Source organism: Phacochoerus africanus, chromosome 11 (genome assembly GCF_016906955.1).
Source record: "Phacochoerus africanus isolate WHEZ1 chromosome 11, ROS_Pafr_v1, whole genome shotgun sequence".
Classification (NCBI taxonomy): domain Eukaryota; kingdom Metazoa; phylum Chordata; class Mammalia; order Artiodactyla; family Suidae; genus Phacochoerus; species Phacochoerus africanus.
Window position 1 is genome coordinate 75062575 of NC_062554.1, and position 15665 is coordinate 75078239.

General features: G+C 36.7%; 1 protein-coding gene across 2 annotated transcripts in view; it reads left to right on the forward strand.

Moving 5' to 3' along the window:
* Nucleotides 1–15665, forward strand: part of DYNC1I1 (dynein cytoplasmic 1 intermediate chain 1) — a 353847-nt gene that overhangs the window by 330040 nt on the left and 8142 nt on the right. For both annotated transcript variants that reach the window (XM_047752950.1, XM_047752951.1), the window contains one exon: nt 864–989. In XM_047752950.1, the coding sequence (XP_047608906.1) occupies nt 864–989 (126 nt within the window). The remainder of the gene's footprint in view (nt 1–863; nt 990–15665) is intronic.

Consider the following 15665-nt stretch of genomic DNA (forward strand, 5'->3'; position numbering starts at 1 on the left):
GGAAACTTCCAACCTTAAATACAAGAATTTACACAACTGATGATGAAAGAAGGGTAAACCTACTAAAATTCTTTTTCCAGATATGACTATTCTTGTGACAGGTGCTGCAGGTTCCATTCCAGCACTTCTAGTTCACTTTGATAATGATTATTATTGCTGTTATCAATGCTGTCAGATTTCAGGTGTTCATTAAAAGAGATGTGAGGCTACCTTCTATCAGGATGTCACCTTGAGGACATTTCCAAGGTTACAGAGCATGTCCCACACCTTGGTATTACTGGGAGGAAGAAAAGGGAAGGAGGAAAAGCGAAAAAAAGAAAAAGAAAAAAGGAGAATTTGAGATTTTGAAGTTTTTCACCTGCTTGCTTCTTGTTCTGAGCATCGCCTCCCTGATGAGGTTTTGAGGGATCAATACACATTTTCCCCTGAAGACACACACTAATGTGACTTTTAGTCCGTAACCCCATTCCTGCCTTTGATTGTATCCTTAATCTTGGTAAATCTTGACGTCTCCCCCTCCATCGAAACATAAATTCTGACCTGAGGGAGCTGTATCACATTGAACTGCCTTGTTTGTGTGTGCGCCCTGTATAATCCAAAGAAATATTTATGCCACATGGACTGTGGAAGAAGACTCTCCCTCTTTGCCGTTTTTGTTCATGTGTCTCTTCTCTCTATCCCTTCATTCAATGGAGCATATGATTTAAGAACAACAAATTCTTCTCACCCCGGCACAAGGGATGTATGTTACTTCATGCACCTGAAGGCAGCGGTGACTCGTCCAGTTAAATGTATCCTTGTCAATTTGTATACGTAAATTCATATTCAGAGATTCTTTGTTTCTGTTGTCACCCCTTGGGCAGGTTCCAACAGCAAGTGTGGCCATTGAGGGGGCGTCTGCCCTAAATCGTGTTCGTTGGGCTCAAGCTGGCAAAGAAGTTGCCGTTGGGGACTCAGAAGGCCGTATTTGGATCTATGATGTTGGAGAGGTACGTGTTATTTGGTTTGGGTGTTTTGTTTTTTGGGGTGTGTTTTTTTTTTTCTTTTGCTTGTGTGTCTAGTTTAAAGACCTAGTGAAATTATTGACAACACCTTGTGGGCCATGAGAGCCCTTTTGAGTGCATTTGCAAATTTCCATTGACTTCAGTGGGAGTTCAGCGAGACTTCCTTAGGGCCTAATTTGGTCTTCCATCTCCACACATAGGACCTTTTAATTAATGATCCGGGCTCCTTTCAGGGTGCTTTAGAATTCCCAGCTATCCTGTGATGAAGCATGCACATCCCACTTTTCATGAGAATGAAAAGTTTGCCCAGTTGTCATGCTAACTTTTAATCTGGAATTTGTTATTTACCTTGAAAAGTCAAGCTTTAGTTGGTATGTCTAATTGAAAGGTATGCAATTCATCTTTAATTAAAAATAGCCAATTAGGAGTTACACTTATGGCTCAGTGGGTTAAAGAGGACCCCACGCAGTCTCTGAAAGGAACTGCGTTCGGGATTCCTGGTCTCGCTCACTGGGTTAAGGATCCAGCATTGCCGCAAGCTGCGGTGTAGATGACAGATGCGGCATGGATCTGGCAATGATGTGGCTGTGGTGTAGGCCAGCACCTGCAGCTCCGATTCCACCCTTAGCCCAGGAACTTCCATATTCCACAGGTGTGACCATAAAAAGATAAAAAAAAAAAAAGCCAGTTTAAAAAGCTGAAGTGAATCAGAACTTTGTACAGATTTCACGATATTCGAAGTTCTTACATGAAATGTATTCTTTTCTGGTATATCCTATTACATGTAATAAGAAGTATTTCTGAGTATCATGGCCCGTATCAAAAGAAAAAATGACGTCTTTTATTTCAGATAAATCTCTTTGAATTTTCATACTAAATGTTACATTATCACTCAGTGGTGTATCAGCATATATGTTTTTACCCTATGATAAAATGTTGACCAAAATCTTATTTCTGATGAGTTTAAATCAGTTTTTTTCTTAAAGACAAAATACTGAACTTTCAAGCAAAACAGAGTAAGAGTGTTGTGGAATGCTGTTTTGGTGGGCTATGAAGCTAACATGTACATTCCAGGGGGGAAATATACCACATTTCTGTGCATCATTTTCTAGACCTAGGAAGTGTTCTTTGAATGCCTGTTCAATGGTCATAGCTGATCGCCCCGAGAAGGGTTTTTTTATGGTTTCATCAATGAGCTTTCTATAATTGTGGCAGTCCTAGGTGGTTTGTTCTGCAGTGGAGCTTTTGATGATATATATACTGCTATATAGTAGAGTTTGGTGTGTTGCATCAAACAGGATGATATTTACATGTGTTTGTGTGTGTTTTAATTCAGCCAGAGACAGAAACTGATGACTTTAGAGATGGGAGTTTTCTGTGTAGTGATATACAGCTCTAAGTAAAACAGCTAGAAGAATCTCTTGGTTTAACTGCATGTTACCTATTTCATGAGACTCCCCCTGCCCCTCACTATTCCTGATGCCACAAGCTGAGTCATTGCAACTGTGACAAAGACTGTTAATATTCATCCCTGGTGGTGAAGATGCAAATGGTCTGGTGACTATTGACGTAGTTTGGAGTCTTTGAGAAAGAGAAAACCCTCCAAATTGAAAATATTGCCAGTAGTTTTAAAGCAATATTTCTTTTTCTTTCCTTTTTTTTTTTTTTGTCTTTTCTAGGGCCGCACCTGCAGCACATGGAGGTTCCCAGGTTTGGGGTCTAATTGGCGCTACAGCCACCAGCCTACGCCACAGCCACAGCAGTGCTGGATCCAAGCCGAGTCTGCGGCCTATAGCACAGCTCATGGCAACGCCGGGTTGCCACTGAGCGAGGTCAGGGATCGAACCTGGAACCTCATGGTTCCTAGTTGCAGTCATTAACCACCAAGTCATGCAGGGAAGTTCTAAAGCAATATTTTCTTCAAGGAATGTTTGTAGTCAGCGTATCTCATTCATGGTCTTCAAAATAAAATATGAAAAATAAACAACAAAAATAAAGACTGCATTGGTTTATTTATTTAAATATTTTAAAGGTAGCAGAGAAGGAGAATATAAAGAAACAGAACGGTTTCTCTCTTTAATTTGTCTTTAACAAGTAGAATTGCAGCAGAGAAATAGATGTGGAGACATGCTCAAGACAAAAGGGCAGAAAATAGTTGAAATTTAAAAACTCTTTTCTCCACCTTCCTTGCTTACACATAACGTCCCTTACTTCTCTTAAGATTGTCTGCAATATTGTTTTGTCCAAGAGGGCTGAAGAGAAGAATAAGTTTAATACTCTGGTTTATTTAAAGTAAGGCCTTTTGGGAAATCTGTATGTTGACCACAAATTATGTGTGGTTTTATATATACATACACACACACACACACACACACATACATGCATTCACACACACCATCTCTAAGCAATAAGAAAATACAACATAACATACATACAGAATTTCTGCAATATGATTTTATAGCCATTCAACAGAATTACTTGAATATGACTCACATTCTGGAAGTACATATGATTTTGCAGAAGTTGCTTTGGCTGGTACATGGCAGCTAAAACTTCTTTCTAGGTTGTTGTCATAATTTCTAAATTGTAAAGTGTTGTTATATTTCTTCTTTCTCACTAGCAGGTCAGACTGGTTTTCATTTTTGTATTATTGCCCTTACTCTTCTAAGTGATATATTACAGACCATAGAAATGTCTGCAACTCTAGGCCAGTCTCACCTATTGTCTGGAGTCTAGACAGGCTATAGAAAAATCTCTGTGACATATAATAGACCAAACAATTTGTGGGATTGTTTATCCCTACAAATTCACTACCAGGGGGAAAAAAGGGTTATACTATTTTATTGAAAGTAGCTGATATTATAATCATCTAACCCTTTTTTGAACAAAGAATAATCCAGGATAGGCTTATACATTTGAACAGTTCTTTCTGTATTGTTTGATCCTATAAAAAGTAGTCTGTAGTGCAGAAAAACGTAGACTTAAGATAGTTTTGTCAAACTGTAATATTTTTGTAAGTATTTTTGGTAAGGTATTTACAAATTGATATCATGTTTATCTCTGGGGCAGAAATAAAGAGGGGTTTTTCTCTATACCCTGTTGTAAGTCACTAAAGACCAACTCTGTAGAAGTTCCATGTACTAAAAGAAAAGGTAACTGGCTTGCCTCTGAGCTGAGCTGAAGCCCACTTCTGAGAGATGGTACATCGCTTCATGGGCAAATGCCACCATTATTGTAATTACTACTGTCTTGTTCACTATCCTAGAACTGACAGAGTTAACTATACTTAGACAAGAAGGGCACCCTCTAAGCAGTGCCTCCCCAGCCTTCTAAACCACCTACACTGCAGAAAGCCAGACAATACCTTCACAGCAACCTGGTCTATTTAGAGTTCGAGGTCAAATCCAAGACTGGTGCCTGGCTGACAAGAGGAAGGGAGTTTGAGTAGGAAGTAATTTAAAAGGAAAAAAAAATATAGAGGAAGAGAAAAAAAACATGTCAGCAGGGATCAAATTGCCAGGAGGTTTTGCCACCATTATCTGCATTCAAAATTGGTCCTACGGTCCCCATTAAAATGCAACCCCTCTCCAGGGTCATGCTGGCCTCTGCATGGAAAACCTTGTTTTGTGGAACCCTCTAGGAAGGCACTGAAACACTTTGGGGTAAGCTTTCTGATACAATTTGTATAAGAAAGTAAGTGGTAGTTTTGAGAGGACACTTGGTTGATCCATTTTCCTTGAGACATTGGTACATTGACTTGGCATCTGTCTCTGGGAAGACATCACTTCTGCTAGGCTGAGGAGAAGGGAGAGGGCCACAGACTCTTTTGCCAGGGTCCTGTTTCAGAGCGAGCTTAATGGTTGTGCCACCTGTGCAGTCTCACAGGAGCCCTGAGCTTGGTTAAATGCTCTATCATTGTCTTGCAAATTGTTAAGACATTTTTCAACAAGGTGTGCACCATTTCCCTTTTGCCTTGAGCCCCACAAGTTCTATACTCAGTCCTGTTCACAAAAGTGTTGTTTTCAATACCACTCTCAAGGCAAATCAGAAATGAAAAATTTGAGCATGGACCTAGGCCATTAGGAAGGAGAAACCTTCAGAGATATGGTTAAAAGTAGTACAGGCTGTATGACCTTATTATCATTACCCAATCCTTAAGACGATTTAAAAATGTTGAGATAAGACTAGCAGTGACTTTGTTGAACATCATGAAACCCATAAAAAATAGAGCCGAAACAGTGCTGGATATTCCAGTTCCCTTCCCCAAACCCTCTTTTGATCATATCCTACTTGTAACTGAAAGTCTAATGGAGTTTGGGGAAAGATCTCTATGATGCCTACTTCAGTTGGAGTTGAGAGGGGACAGCCTTTCTCAGCTCACCTCATTGTCAGGAAGCCCCTGATAAGAGACTTTCTTGACTGCCAGTGGCAAAATCTCCATTCTAGTCCACGTGAATGTGCCTTCCTAAGAGACCTGACAGTCAACCAGAAGGGCACTGCAGAAAGGGACTATGGTGTTACCAGTGGTTAACAATTGTCTGTCTCATCTCCTGTCCCAGCTGAGGCTACAGTTGCTGCAGGGAGTCCCAGCACAGTGCCCCCACCATCATGCCCTCCTCTATTATGTACAGTTATCCTCCAGGACTTTCAAGATGATAGCAGAGAGCAGTGGCTTAGATCCAGATTTACTGATGCAATTTATTATGAACTTCTGAAGAGGTAAACAGAGGATTGTGTATGAGCTCAGTGAAGTTACCAGATTGAGTAGATCTATCCCCCCCCCACCCCGCCTTCTTTTTCTTTTTGTTCCATTTAAATGGCAAAGGCATGAGTAATATCTCAAGGCCTATGACTAAGGAAGTAAAATATAAAACAGCAGTGTTTTCAGGTAGGGCCACATGATGCTTTGTTTATATAGCATACACTTTTGGTTGTTTGATTTCAGCATTGTATCTGGAAAATATACTGTACACATTTATTTTCACAGATAGGGGTCTATTTTCTTTGCAGAGCAGGTGCTGAACTTCCATTAGCATAAATGGAAGTTATGTGAATTCAGTGAAAGAGAAGACCCCTTTTATTATTTGGCTATAATTTTTATTCTACTTGTGCATTTTAAAAGTTAATGAAATAGACAGTGGTTGCATGCACCATTTAAATTTTCTAAGCTCTAAATTTAAAAATGAGCCCAGCTCTTGAATAAGTTTTGAGGATTTTGCTCCCCAAACTATGGGATGCAGTCTGTTTGTTTTGGAGCTGTACAATTTCTTTTAGTAATTAAAAGATGGGTAAGATAACAAGTCATAAATTAACTACAAATAAAACCTGAAAACGTTGAGTGTATTCTTCTTCAGAATACGCTCATAGAGACCTGTTAATAACCCTTGGATTTTTTTTTTAATGTGTGAATGCACACATTCTTAATTAAAAATAAAAATTACTGCCATGGCTCTTTACCAAATAGCAGATTTTTCTGTGTGTGTGTGTGTGTGTGTGTGTGTGTGTAGAAGAGAGAGGGAGCTGATTTTAATAGCACATGGACCAGTGAGTATAGAATTATTCAGGTGTCCTAATGATTGATAGTCAGCCTATCTACCTGTCTTTCTTGCAGATGTGTTTTATAGAAAGCCCGTTGCCATTGTTAATGCTTCAGTGCTGTCACACAGATGCAGCTGTCATAAATATCCCATAACAACTATGTTTGCTGCTTATCTGAATTAGTTAGAATGCTCTTTGCAGCTCTAGTTTTGAAAGAAGCAGTTTATCTTCCACCTCCTGTTATTTCTTTTTCCATTAACCTCTTCTAGGGAAGATTTTGTTTTCAGTTGTGATAAATACACATAAGTTTCAAAACCTTGATTGTGTTTCTACAGTAGTCAAATGCTAAAATTCCAAAATCTTTTCGGCTTCAAGTAGAATTTGAAAAATAAAATGGCAACTTAAAAAGTATAATTTGAGAGATGAATACATCTTATCACCCTAGCTTTATTTATTGTTATCTCATTCACTGATTACCTAAAGAAATGTGTGTTAATCTTTAAATTGCAACCCTGGAATTTTGGTAACATTTCACGTAGCTTGTTTGTGAAAGGACATGTGACTCCTTGGTGCTAAGAGTCATTTTATTATAAATTTTAATAAATATAGTAAATTTGACATTTGTCAGTATGTTAGAAGGGCCTTGAAAAATTCCTGGAAAGGAAAAATGCAGGAGAATATGAGAGATGAAATGCAACTGCTACAGCTGTAAAGCATTTTAAATGTTGATTTGAATATATTTTCAAGCTGAAATTAAAAATTAGAATGAAAAGTTTCCTTGGAATCCCTACAGGAAAAATGACCTACGTAATATACTTTAGAATGATGGTCAAGGTATAATGTATGAGGACTATTAAAAAGTGCCTCAAACTGTTCTTATAGCCAGCTAGAGTGAGAATAAAAGAGATTTGATGAACCATTTTTCTTGCCCTTTAAATAGCAGTTCAGGATAGTACCATGTGATAAACTAGAAGTACGAGGAGTTAAAAAGGGTTTGCGTGTCACAAAAAAAATACATGTCTGGTTTTTAAGTGGATTACACTGAGGCAATAATTGTTTGCTTTGTGGAACTACTTCATGTTTTCCAGTAGGACAGTGCCTACATCAATTTTCCACAGGAATTTGTGCCCTGAATAGAAATAATCCCCCTCTGTGGGGAAGGGGAGAGGCAGAACACCAAATGTAAAGTTAAACTGAAATTTGGAGCTTAATTCAAATAAGTTCCTTAATGAAAAAGAACTGCACTCAAAAGCACTCAGTTTAATTATCGTGCTTTATGACAGCAGTTATCCCCTTCTGATAGTATGGCCAAGCTCTGGCAGCCTGCAGAGGAGGGGGCAGAGCCAGCTCAGCTTACCAAAGTCCAGTTATCATCACCTCAAACACTTGTGTTTCTCATTAAATGAGTGTGGCCGTAAGTTGCGAGATTGTTGAAAGTCTTTGCAAGTACTGGCTTACTCTTCAATGGATAAACTTTTTTTTTTTTTTTAAACTTTGGCTGATGCTAAACACTTCTTTTGATTTTTCCCACCATACTGTGGCATAAACTATTCGGTGATGCCAAACATCCACATAGAAACTGAAAATCCAAATACTTAGTTCTGCCCATAATATCTAGATATTCGATGACATAGGAACAAAACACTGGGAGTTTTCAGCTGGACTTTTCAGTTTATAACCTGAACTTTTATTATCGTAGCCACAAACTTGTATGGTTAAGTCAAAAAATACAAAGGCATATTTGTATGGGCAGATTTGGGATGCTAATAAATATAATTATATAAAATAGGCTACTTTGAAGTAATATATTAGTTCATTTCCTTGTCATAATAAATTATATGTATTTGAAATAAAATAATCTGGTTAAAATGTTTGATTATCATTTTAGTATTAACTTGATTTCTTCTAGGAAAAGTATTTAAAAAAGAAAAAGTGCTGTTCCAGTTAATATTATAATTATTCATCTTTTAGTGAATGGAGTAGCAGTGGCTTTTATTTTGATAATTACATATGTAAAAAAATCATGATTAAAGTAATTATTATATAAATAGTATGCTTATTCAGGTAACATTAGTTTGTAAAAATGGATTTAAATATATTTTCAAGCCACTTTTTTTCTTAAGTGATAAGAAAATACGACTTTATATATTATAGAGTAGTTGATTAAATGAAAACCCTAATATCTAATTTTATGAAAACCAAATTAATGTGTGTGAAGTAATTTCCAATATTCAATGAAATTAATATATTCTCATTTTGGTGATAAACAGTCTATGAATATCAACTTTCTGAAACAAGTATCAGTTTGTATAATTAATCATCTTTATGATTCTTCTGTGGTTTCAAACTGTCACCTTCAATAGCAGTTTGGATTTTGAAGCAGTCATTAATTATAGTGTTATTTTTTTTTTATGTCTGACAAAATTGTGTTTAGTTTTAGAATTTCAAAACTGCTAAATCTTATCTTGAAAAATTACTGCTTAGAACAGTAGCCTCAAATCATAGCTTAGACCAGTGGAGCATGAAGCTGCTCCAGTCCTATGTGAGTCTAGATTAACACTGGGCTGTATAGAAATTAAGAGTTATTTGTCTCTTCTGTGAGTATGTGTGTTAATATTGGTATATCTAAAATATAATATGAAATCAAATATCTGCCAATACATGTGTATGCATAAATATTTATATTCCATACAGGCTGGACTTGCAAAGTGCGGAAGTGAATGAATTGTTATATTGTACTTTCAAGGAAGGTTTGCATGAATTTTTGAGAATGTCAGCTATCAGAACATCTTTTCCATTTTAAAACATGAATTATTTATCATTTAGGGACCATCAAAGCTTAACATTGTAGAAGAAATTTTGCACTCTTACTTTTTTAGGGGGGCAGATCAAACTGAATATGGTCCTTTCCCTAAGATCTTTGTCTTCATGGCCAGCCAGTACATTCTAAACATTTAGATGAAATCTTTTATTTTTATTTGTCTTAGTATTTAAGGGCCTTTGGGTAAAAAGTGAGTATCTTATCCTAAAAACTAGCCACCCTTTTGACTTAGCAAAAAAAAAAATCAGTTTGGCAGAGCTCCTTTGGTTAATCCCATTCCTCAGTAGAGTTGTTCTGATCTTTTAGAGTGCCATATCCACAGAAACATACACAAAGTAGATACTTGCCGATTGTTTGTTTCAACAGGATAACCTGACCTAGCACAGTGCCTGGCATGTAACAGCCGCTCAGTAAATAATTTGGTGAATGTATGTTTCACATGTGAAAGTTGAAGGTTAAGGAAGAGCTAATTTGTGCAGTGTGTTCAGAGAGCAGCCCCCAAGTTGGCTATAGAGTGATGGATGGGAAACAGTAATCATTTAACTATATTTATATGGAAGAAGATTTGCAGAAAATATATTGAGTAAAGAGTACTTGTTCTTCCTCTGCAATCGCTGTCGTAGTCACTCTCTCCTCCTGTGCTTTTAAAAGTGAGCACTTGGCCACTAGTGTAATGAAAGCGTAACAAATAGTTGTCAAACCACTGGAAAAATGCTTCCTTTTCATTGTGCTTTTTTTGGACACTATAGATATGGTCAATCATGAACGACATTATAAAAATACCTCTTTTATGCCTAGACATTCAGTAGGAGGGAACGACATTTCTTTTATTACCTTGGTAAATGTTTTTAAGGTGTTTAGAAGTAAGCCTTCTTTTTGTCAGAAGTGCTTAGATGTAGTGGTTGCTAGGAATTTACTAGAAAACCTATAGTTAATAATATCAGAAAGAAAAGGGATATATGTTTAGTCAGCTAGTGTGGTTGAGTAGCACATGCATTTTCATTTCCTTGTCATTCTCCTGATCTTTTGTGTTATGGAAAAAAAAATGGTAATGAAGTTTTTAAAAGTTCATTTTCCCATCAGCAGTGTTTTTAGTATTTTTTTCCCTTTTTTTAGACGGAAGTGTTCTAAGTAATAGAAAAATAATGCAAGACATTTCTAAATAAAAGACAGTGATAAGATTTTAGGACAAATGTGAACAAGATCATCTAGAAGCCTTAGTGAATTAACTTTTTCCACTGTATGATTTTTTTTTTTCTCCTCAGGTAAAAACCTCAGAATTTTGTCATGCTTCCCATTATGCTAAATTTTAACATGAAAAATATTTCTAAATGTTCACTTCTAAAGAATAGCGTTAAAATTGTTTCCTCCGATGTTTGCTGGCTTATTGAAATTGATATAGACCCATATTTGTTACTGTTTACTTTTGACTTTTATGTTCTACCTTTATTTCTTTCCTTAATTAGGTGGTAATGGATTTTTTAAAAGTATTGTTCTAACAAACATGCTATAAAAGTTAACCACTCATTTAAAGATACTAGGGAAGAGAACTTTAGCAGAGAGATCTCAAGTTCATGAGTGGATGAGAGTCCCCTTAGATGGGATTTTCAGATAAAATAATTTTTTTCTTAACAACAAAAATATCAGACTACTATGAGTTAGCGTGCTGCAGAATTTCACAGAAATTTTAACCTCCTGACTTATCATACCAGATGCTGGAGAATGGAGACTAATGTAACTTCTACTTTCTGGACATCTCTAAAACTGCTGTAAATACTGAATTACCACACAGTATATCTTTTTGTGGTAGAGCACTGGAGTATATTTATGCCCTCTGTATACTGCATTCTGGCTTGGAATTTTGGTTCGTGGTTTCATCCATTGTTACCAGTGATGCTAGACTCTCCCAAGAGTTAAATGCAGTAGAGCTGTATTTATGTGAAGCGAGTATGCTTGGTCGTTCCGGCGGCTGTTTCATTGCTTATTACCTCCCACTTTGCTTCCATCTGTGTGTGTGGCAAAGGGAATTGTCCTAAAAAATACAGGCTTCGTCTGAACACAAATGGGTATTTGTATACCAGTAAGTCCGCAATCTCCTGAATTTGGGGTGCCATTAATAGTTGTACTCTTTAAAAAGCTTTTAGAGCTTAGAAGGGTTTAGCAGTTGTTCTGTGGAAACCCATGTTCACGTCCATGGTTTCTGTAAATGCATTAACCAAAAAAAAATTGCATATTAAAATGAAAAGGTGATTTGTAAGATATCTTTTTAAAGAAAACTTTCATTTTTAGATTAATACAAGAGGTGAATTGTGATATATATCTGTTTGGAATCCATGGTTAACATAATCATCCCAGCCTTTTTTTTTTTTCTTTTAATGACCCCGTTTAATTGAAAGATTACAAAGATGCTGATGAACCACATATCCATGGAATATTCATCCTAAAACCTGGAGTCCTACTGATTTTAATTTGTTTGCCATGCTTAAATGTATCTGAGAAACCAAACTGAAATTACGGAATACTTTTTGTCTTAATTATCCAAGATTTTTTTTTTTTTAAAGTAACCCACTTTTTTACTAAGCAATGTCTGATCTGAGACAGATATTTTTACCATAAAAAAAAATATAGCATTGGGCTGGTAGGAGTTACCGCAGATAATGCAGCTGTTTAAAATCAGCTGCTAGGTACTATAAACCCTTTAAAATTACTAACAAATGAGGGAGGCTCGACTGAGGACTGTTCAGAATGGTTAGCCATGTGCTTATAAAAAGGGACACGTGAATGATATTTGTGTATTGAACCCTGGTTATAAAAAGCCATTTGATTTTTATAATAGCATGTTCAGCGGTTACAGGGCCTTATGACTTGAGCTAAAAATGTAGAATCACACTATAGAAAGTGCCATAAAAAGGAAGGAGTTAGATAAAGCTGTATTTGTCCTATCTGGCAGATGAAAAAGGTGCATATATATGTGTACGTGTATGTGTATATGTGTGTGTTTACAAGGAATAATTATACTTTAAATTTGATTTTTTTTTAATTAACAAAAATTTTTTCTTGTGACCTGAAAGAATCTTTCCCCACCCAGCTCATGAAACTTGGCTATGATTAAATGGACCATATGATTTGTGTGGGTTTTTAAGAAAGCAAATGTGGTAAAATATGAGGTATATATCTAAAAAAAAATGCAGCTCTGTCTAGGTGAAAAGAAAAAAATGGAAGAAAGAAAAGAGGGAAGGAAGCCAAAAAAGCACGGAGGGTAGGAATTGGAGGAGAGGAAATAAACATGAATAAGGAAAAATAGAGGGAAAACAACATCATTTATTCAAGGTCTATAAGGGGCCGAGCACTGAGCTTTAAGCTTTCTATATTTGGGGGAGGTTTTATTTAATATTCACAACATTCCTAGGAGATAGTGGCAAAATGCTTTTGTCACAAATGAGGAAGTGAAGATCTGAGATGTTAAAACATTAAATTTCCTAAGGATACACAGCAAATTAATGGTCAAGCTGTGACAGAAACCACATCTGGGTGATGTCTGAGGTGGGAAAAAAGTCATCCTTGGCTCCATTCTCAAAATGCAGTTATTGTGCAATCTCTGTCTCCCTTTACGTACACAGGGAGCTCGGGCAGGGACACCCAGTGGGGAGCCTAATTTGTTAATGGGGATGGGATTGGGCGGGATGCAAGTGTACCCCATTCTGTGCAGGCAGAGGGGAGGGGGCAGATCCATGACACGCAGCCTCAGAACTCAAGGGATGAAGGAGGACGACGAAAATGATGGATTTTCATGCATTTCCCCACAACTTTTGCAGTTTTGCTTTTTAGTTCTGACCTTCCACCTCCCAGGAATCTTAGAAGATTAAAAAGAATCTTTTAGCAGGTGACTCAAAATACATGACCTGCCTGCCATTCCACCATGGTACGCTGGCATTTCCTAAAAGGGTGAGGCTCCTGATTGCCCCACATGAATGTGTGGTAAGTTACGAGGTCTTGAGCAAATCATTTAGCTCTCTGTCCTCCTATTTCCTATCTGTGAAAGACGTCTGTACCCTGTTCTTTAGAGTCTTCACATGACAAACATCAGAACTAGTTCTTAAAGGAAATAGAATGAAACCAGGAACTGATATAAAATCGTTATGTGTACCACGTACATATCATTTGTAGGCATGTGTTCAGTCTGAGTACCAGTTTGAAGAAAAAGAATGCATGACTATTTTGTGTTGAACCCATCGTACTTTCCTCACTTAAATAGGTCAGATGCCACCATCCCCATTTTACAGTTGAGGCAATGAGAGGTTAAGTTCCTGACTGTGGCCAGGAACCAAGAAGCGAGCGGGACTTAAATTTACTATTCAGATCTGAGGTTCATTTACCTCCTCCTTGAGGGTCCAATTGCCACCTCAGAAACCAGCTTTGGTCTTAGTTCCCTTGGCTGTAAATATATGGTCGTGTCATATCTATAAAAGGTACTTACTCTGAGAGGTAGGATTTTGTTATCTCAGGAATCAGAGGCCTGGGTGCTTTTGGCATAAAAAAGCTTTACACATTTAGCAAAAAGTTAGAGAAAGAGAACAGTCATCCAATTGCAGAGGGGCAGGAGGTGAACTGGCTGTTGGTGAATAGGAAAAACTAAGTCATCTCTGACCTAGGATGTGGACTTTGCCAGATGAAGCTGAAGGCAGAAAATATGTTTCCAGATCCACTTTGATTCACTACAAGACTGGTCAATTTTTATGAGTCCTTCTTTATGGCATTCCCTTGATATAACTATGGGGTATTTTCTTCGCAGTGCCTTTCATATGTTTTTAAATTAATATAAATTATTCATCCCACTAGAAACTTGTGAACATTTTTCTTATCAGAAATGTAAATTGTTTGAAAATTATTCTAAACTATTAATTTTCAGGGGGAAAAAATCCATAGCGATGCTCTAGATTTAGCCTTTAATGCCTTGATAGAAACTTGAAGAGATGCTGAAGCCATGTCATTAACATGCCATTTGCTTCCCTGCTACTTGCTTGACACACAACACATACCAAATGATGTTGTAGTTGTCACTGTAAGAAGGTAAATTTTAGGTTATTCACTTTTTAAATGTCAGTAAAGTTTTTTTTTAAATTTCTTAAAAAAAAACCACAAAAAAACAAAAAAACAATGCCAGTATTCATACATTCCGACCTAAGAAAACATGACAGTTTTCATCTGTGCTTCATAGTCATCATATGCCAAAACGATTCACCACTGTTATCTTTAGTTCTCACCGTAGTACATGGTGAATAGTTGGTACTGAATCCATGCTGATGGAATCAGTATTGAATAAATACATACGCTAGTTAGAAGGATATGACAGCAGTCTTTTTCTTTGTTTAAGAAACGTAAGCAGAGATTGTGTTCCTCCTAAATGATTATGGTATTATTGGATTAAAAGCCTCCTAGAGAAAGTTTCAGATGCATTTATGCTATGAGCCTCCTTTCCAGCCTTGTCTAATCAGAGAGAACCACGGGAGAAGAGTCAGGAACTAACTGCCAAGGGTAAGAAGGACATAACTCTGTCCAAGCCAATGCTGTTTACAGCCGAAGATGTAAAATGAAGAGTGGTCTTCTTGTTTGTTAGGACACCTGTTTGGTCTCACCTACAAGTAAATGGGATGCCAAAAATTATTACTTTGGGTGTGAAAACAGCCTGTGAATACACATTCACACATTCAAGCTACAATTATACTTAAAGAGCTTCCTGTTGGTGATATTTAATTCTAAAAATGGGGCAGTGTGCAGCTTACTGTCTAAATCTAATATTACGATCATCTTAGATTGTTTTTATAGTCAGCCAGATGAAAAAGTGTAATGGGATGAGGTGGATAAATTTAAATTTCTAGAATCAATTGTGTTTTCATTCCTGTCTAATCAAGAATTTTTTGGTGTGAACCAAAGCAAACTAACATTTCTGTGCTGTTTATGGTATTCTAGAGAGGTTGGTAGAATAAGTTTTGTAAAAACAACAACAAAAAAAACTTCTAATATTTTCCCAGCCTAAATTAAACCTTTCAGAGATCAAAAATACAAAAAGTACAATGTTGGAACACTATGAAATATTTTCTAGGGTAGACTGTATTTTTAAGGACAAATATAGTACTGTTATTCCCATCCCCACAGAAATGGTCAAATGTAGTTCTTTGGGTAGGGTATATTTTTGTTTATCAGAAACATTTAAATTTGATAAAGTTCATTTGTAGATTGATATACAGAAATCTGTTGCATTTCTTTATACTAACCATGATACATCAGGAGAAAGTAGAGAA